This window comes from Microtus pennsylvanicus, chromosome 14, assembly GCF_037038515.1.
Source record: "Microtus pennsylvanicus isolate mMicPen1 chromosome 14, mMicPen1.hap1, whole genome shotgun sequence".
NCBI lineage: Eukaryota > Metazoa > Chordata > Mammalia > Rodentia > Cricetidae > Microtus > Microtus pennsylvanicus.
In genome coordinates, this window is record NC_134592.1 from 42,277,862 (window position 1) to 42,284,652 (window position 6,791).

The 6,791-nt window shown below is 31.0% G+C and overlaps 1 protein-coding gene across 1 annotated transcript in view; it reads left to right on the plus strand.

The window, feature by feature from the left end:
* Positions 1-5,734, plus strand: part of C14H14orf39 (chromosome 14 C14orf39 homolog) — a 43,937-nt gene extending 38,203 nt beyond the window's left edge. Inside the window, exons 16-17 of the mRNA XM_075948258.1 lie at positions 2,520-2,577; positions 5,613-5,734. Coding sequence (XP_075804373.1) covers positions 2,520-2,577; positions 5,613-5,734 — 180 coding nt within the window. The remainder of the gene's footprint in view (positions 1-2,519; positions 2,578-5,612) is intronic.
* Positions 5,735-6,791: the final 1,057 nt, after the last annotated feature.

Here is a 6,791-nt window from a genome sequence, read left to right on the forward strand (position 1 = left end):
GTTACTTATACATTTACTTAATAAGCAAGTAATTTCTAAAAAGAACATCTAGACAAGAAAAAGCAGACCATAAAAATTAAATTGCTTTAGCAGGAAGTTTTAAGTTTTGCTTAAAGAAAACTAAAACCACTGAATAATTGAAAGCATAAAAACATGAGGTATTTACATGGGAAGAAAATATTATGAAAATCTGTTTATTTTTAATGCAATTTAAATGTAATATAGTTTTAATATAATTGAAAATCTGGATATTAGCTGGGCGGTGGTGGCATACACCTTTAATACAGGCACTTGGGAGGACAAGGCAGGTGATTCTCTTTGAGTTTGAGGCCAGACTGCTCTACAAAGTGAATTCCAGGACATCCAGGGGTACACAGAGAAACCTTGTCTCTAAAAATAAAAACAAATCAAAAACAAAAAAAAAACCCTGGGGAACTGTGTATTTTTAATTTTTGTTTTGTTGTGGTGAGTTGGGAAAGGAGACCACTCAATATATTTCTTAGTACAAACATCATGATGCATTATGAAAATGCCCAAAAGTAAAATTGGCAATAGAATGGAATTCTAAACAAGTATTTAACTCAAAAGAAGACAATAAAGAAGGAATTGAATAAGAAAGCATAAAGGCAGTGGTGGTGACTCATGGCTTTCATTCCAGCACTGAGAAGCAGAGGCAGGGAGATCTCTGAATTTGAGGCCAGCCTGATCTGTAGAATGAGTTCACTCTGGAATGAGAAACCCTCTCTTGAAAAAAAGAAAAGGAGGACAGAGGGAGGGAGGAAGAAAAGAAGAAAGGAGAGAGACATATATTTCAGTATAGAGCTGGTAATAGATTGAAAATTAATAGATGTGAATTAGATTTCATGAAAATTCTAAGTTTAAGAAGGCCACAGTAGCTATATGATTATTATTTGGAGTACTCTTCATTATAAAGACATTGCTAAAAATGAGAGATAATTTATAAAACTGAAAAGTTCAACGCATAAGGAAGATAGAACATTCACAATTATGGTTTCTGTCTAGCAACAGCTTTAAAACATGTAACAGAGAGAGCTATGTATTGAGCTTAGTGGAGTGTCTACCTAGCATTTGCAATATCTTGGGTTCAGTTCCAAGTTATAAAATTAATGAGTCAATTGAATATTTAATTAATCAAATTTGCATATGAGGTAAATAGATTACCCAACTATGAAGGTTTTATACTCCCCTTTCTCAACAGATGTTAAAATTAGGTAACATAATAAACAAGTCCTATAAAATCTAAATGATATAACCAGTCTCTCTGGTTTCATTGACTTTAATGAACACCTTATCCAAAAACTCTTTAAGTTTTCAGTCACTAATGGTATAATTACAAGATAGACTATGTTTTGGTTCATTAAATGAATCATGATAAATATAGAAGGATCGGAATCAGAGAATTGTGTATCCTCTGACCACAGTGTAATTAAATTGGAACTTAAGATATCTAGAAGAATTCTAAATAGTTAGGCTGTGGGGCAAGAAAATAGTCGTGAGAGAAACCAGAAAAGATTTTAAAATTACTTACTATGAAAATTCTGCATTTCAAAATTGTAGAGTAATGACACAACCAGAGCAAAGATGGTAGTTATTTAATTTAGTTATAAGATAAATAATTAATAGAAAAAACTGTAATGATCTTTGATTTTCTTTTGAAAAGATATTAAAAAGAACAACAAAGAAAAGCAAATCAAAAGAGAATGAAGAAATAAAAAACACTAGACGTCAACAAGCTGAAAAAATAAAACCAGAAAATTAGAAATTGCAAGTTAATTCTTTGAAAATGATTAACGAAACTGACCAACTTAGATTGTCAAAAAAGTCATTTACCTCTGTTAGAAATTAATAGTATCTAATTGATAAAGATATAAGGATTGATCAAATAATCAGTGGTATAGGCTAGAAAGTCCTGAAACAAAAGAATTTAGAATATGATAAAGGTGGGACCACTTGTTTTAAGAATAAATTAGGCATTTACACATTACACCAATAAAACTTAACAGATGAATTAAATTAAATTTTAAAAAATATTAACTATAAAATATTCAAAAGAAATATAGAGATGATTCTCTAGGGGTAAATATTTTTATATATTGCTAAAATCAAGTTATTAGGCTTCATTTATTTGTTGCAATACTGGGAATCCAACCCTAGGCCTCAGGAATTCTATAGACAAACATTCTACCACTGAGTCACACCCTCCAGACCAGCCCTTGTTTTAAGATAAGTAAATGACAGATTTATCCATCCAGTGCTGGAGATTGAACCAAAAACCTCATCAATGCTAAACAAGGATTCTACCACTGAGCTACATCCCAGGCCCAAAGACAAGAGGTTTTTTTTTTTTTTTAAGTCTTGTACTGTGGTATGTAGAAAGTTACTGTCGTGTTTGTTCTAATTTTATATACTAAAAGTACAGACTCTAATGTTAAATATAAATGCTATATAAATTATACTTTAGATTTCACAAGTAATAGTTAATGGAAATTATTTTCCAGTTTAATGAACATTACTCTGCAGTAAACCTAAATCCTCCTTCATCACAACAAGAAATTGGTAAGTGATTTGAAGTTCTCTACATATAAAAACATTTTAATTCTTCTTCATGGTACTTGGTTTATCTCCAGTTGATCTTTTAGCTCCTTAATTTATTTATTTAAAACTACTTACTTCTAGACAATGTTAACTAAGGAGATAGTGCTGCAATTTCATCACACAGAAAGCAGTCAGTCAGTGTTCTGTTCTTTCCTGTCCTCCTGCCCTTTGTCCCTCTTCTTCTTCATTCTTTGAGCACTTCAGCAACTTCCACAACTTGTCAAACTTGTTTCCTCCTGTATTATTGAGAAGTTAGTATATCAAACTGGATATCAAACATGGGTATCTCACTTTTGTTATCATATTTAATACTTTTTAATAATTTACCATTAACTATTCCCATCTTTTTGGGAAAAATTTATCTTCTCCTATCTCTCTGGTGCATATTTTTTATTGAAATACTTTCTTCATTTATTATTTGATTAATCATCAAATAATATGTGTATTTAACACACATACAAACTGGATACAACTGTGTGTATCAAGTTATCAGGTACTACTTTTGGCTTTGATCAAAGAATAGTAGGCAAGAATCAAAATCTTAATAGGGCTTATGTTCTGTTGGGAGTGACAGAAGACAGACAAATAAATCAATGTATACTATATTAGTGCACTAAATAGTTTGTAGACTTGAAGTGGTAGTCAGATTTATATTATAATTTTTAATATATTTACTTTGTAGAAGGATGCAAAATAATAAATAACAAGCACATATAGTATGTTTTGTCTCATTGAAAGCCCATCAGCTACCCAAGTAATAAGATTTCTTTTGCTGCTTCATCCACATGGAACATGTCATGCTGCCATAAACAAGACACGTGGTGCATGCAGGTGATCTTGACCCACAAAAGTTACACTATTATTTTTCTGTCAGTCATTTATCCCATTCTAGTCATGAAGCTCAAGGCCTGTATGCTAATTCAAAACTTCTCTAATTCAGGTATAGTTTTTCACAGCACAGTTGGCTGGCACAACATTCTACATTTGCCCTGATCCTGTATTTTCTAAGAAAATGGTATTAAGAGAAGTAAAACTCCTAAGTCATCCTTCCATGTGGGCCTAACTCAGCTGTGGCTTGAGTTAACCCTTATTATTGATCATACTACTAGGAAGGAAAGTAAACCTGTAATGATAATTTGTTTGTGTTTTAACAAATAAAGCTTACCTGGAGATCAGAGTGCAGAGCTAGACATTAGAGACAAGGCTTACCTCTAGATCAGTTTCATCTTCTTTGTGCATAATGTTGACTCTGTCCTCTGCCATAGTTAAATTCTTAAGTGGCTCTCATTGATTGTCATTTATATATCGTCTTCCTATTTTTCTAATTTTTAAATTCAATATAACATTGAAGCTCTTTTTAAACACAAATTACTTTTGCTTTCATCAGACTGAAGAGTCATATGATATATGACTAAGCATATGTCATATCCCTAGACACTTTTTCCTGCTTTTTTTACAACCTCCAGCTTCCATCTTTAAAGACTACCTTCTCAGCCGGGCGGTGGTGGCGCACGCCTTTAATCCCAGCACTCGGGAGGCAGAGGCAGGTGGATCTCTGTGAGTTTGAGACCAGCCTGGTCTACAAGAGCTAGTTCCAGGACAGGCTCCAAACCCAGAGAAACCCTGTCTCGAAAAACCAAAAAAAAAAAAAAAAAAAAAAAGACTACCTTCTCCTCCATAAAAGCTTTATTCCACCTTCTAGCTTCCATCCCACCAAAAAAAAAAAAAACAACAAACTTTCCTTTACTCTTCTGAACCTCTTCTTTTTAAAATAATGTTTATATTCTACATAATATCTTTAAGTATTTATTACATATAAAGTATCCTTTGGAACTTTGAAGGCAAGGACTTGTTTTATATTTACCTTTGAATTTCTCAGAGCACTTAAAATACTGCCTTTCACAGTGATAAACTTATTTATAGAATGCTTAGGAATTTTACAAAGACTTCATAGGAACTTCTTAAATTAAAAAGAAAATATAACTCATTTATGCAAAAAGAAATTCAAGGCTGTGTTTCTTTCTGAGCTTGTATATTCTTGTCTGTTTAATTCTTATGGTTATGAAATGAAGTTAGTAAAAAATAAAAAGGGAAGTGGAGGAACACAAATATCTGCTAATCTGTTCATTCTGAGTTTATTTGACATTGATTGTTTTATGCCACTTATTTCAATTAAGCCACTGTATTGCTGTAGATTTTAAATTATTTAGTAATAGTTGATATTGAAGATACTGAAAAATATTTTTGCTCTCTATTTTAAATGAGTAATGAATGAAAATTGACATAAAGCAAATGTACACATGAAGTTGATTTATAAATTTTCTTTCAAAACTGGAAAACTCTAAACAGATTTGTCAAAGGTTTTGGATGCTGCTATCAGCATATTTTCTAATTACTCAATAAATAATAGCTGAAAAATATATTTTTCCCCTTTTAGCTATCACTACTTATAATTGCTCCTTTCTACTGATTCTGTACATGTTTTTCAAAGTAACCTTATAAAGCAGTTTAAGTCATGTTATATCTGTGCTCAAAAATATTTTAATGGTTTCCTGTTATCTAAGTCTACATTAGTGAGACATTCAGTAGTCTTTGCAAACTCATCTTCATTAATTCTTGTTTACTATATCTTTGTTATTGTTTTCAGTGTCCTGCTAAGTTGAATGGATTTATGTTACCCTATTGTTTCCTATGCATGGCTGTTTTTGGGCCTATATACTATTCTCTTTGAGATGGCTTACCCTACTTCCTGCTATTTATACAAATTCTTTACATACTTGAGTTCAGATTATTTGTAAGTAGGGCTTAAGTTAGAATGTACCTTTCCATAGTACCACAAACAATGCCTTATGTATATGAAGAATACATTTAAATATATGCTAAATATATAAGTGATTCAATGTTCATCTATATTTATTGTGTGCAGTACTCTGTAGTCTAGTAGATTGTTTTATATAACATGAATACAATGATATTTTAATATTTATATTCTTTAGGAAACTTATTTGGGAAATCAGAAGGAGACGATACCTTCACGTTTTCTTTTCCCTCAAACTCTTCAACTCATACATTTGGAACTGGAAAAGATGACTTTAGTTTTCCATTTTCTTTTGAATAGAATCAAAAAATGAGGTTATTTAAGTATTGAATGTTTTATTTTTACTGTGGCATAAGCTAATCATTATTTAATTTGATTTTGACTTTGTAAACCCTTTCAGACGGTCCTTCTATCAATATTTTTCCATTAATTTTGTATAATATTAAGTCCATTTCTCCCTGGAATTTGAGTTTTAGTTTGGTAATATTTTAGTTATTTTGATAGTAACAAGGATATTTTCAAATGTTCAGAAGACCTTTTAATAATAACTGTGCAGAATTCATACTTTAGCAATTAAAAGTCTTGGAATCACTGGGTTTTATTTATGCTTCATTATTGCAGGATACAAAATTCTGATAGTAATTTTTAAAAATTCATGTCAATGACAATAAAAGTTTATGTTATTTTCTTTTAAATGCAACAACAGTAAAATTATACTTTTGCTAATTATGTTACTAAAATGTGAAAGAAAGACTAATATCTGAAAATTGTATTGCTCTATCTCTGCTTGGCTTTGGTTAAAGCTTTTTTGACTAATAAAAACTTTTTTGTTTTCCATCTTCAACAAGGAACATTTATATTAACATTTTTAGTTTTTATATTTTGTTTCATGTTTGTAGTTTTTTGGTTTTGGGGGGTTTGAGACAGGGCTTTCGTGTTTATATTTTATATTCCATATTTGTCAACTAGATATAGCTTGAATTAAGATATTTAAAATTTGGTGAAATTATATACTTTACTCAATATCTTTATGTGCTTTTTAGATTCAGTTATCAAGTAATAAAGAGTATAGCTCCGCATTTTAATGTGTAATTGCTGACAGATTTTTAAATCTTCACTTTTTTCCCCTACATCTGATCAAGCTTCAGAGAAAATCCTCTTGGTTTCTCTTTGCTGCCAACAGGAAGTTCAAAGCCTTTATTGGAACCCTCATCCTTAGTCATTGTTTAAAACTCAAATGATCTCTAAAGTCATTTCTGGAATTCCCTCCAGAAATCTGCTATATGAGCAGAAAATTATTTCTTAATGTATTTTGGGTTTGTGTGTAGAATCATCCATCATTCTCAACATGCAAAAC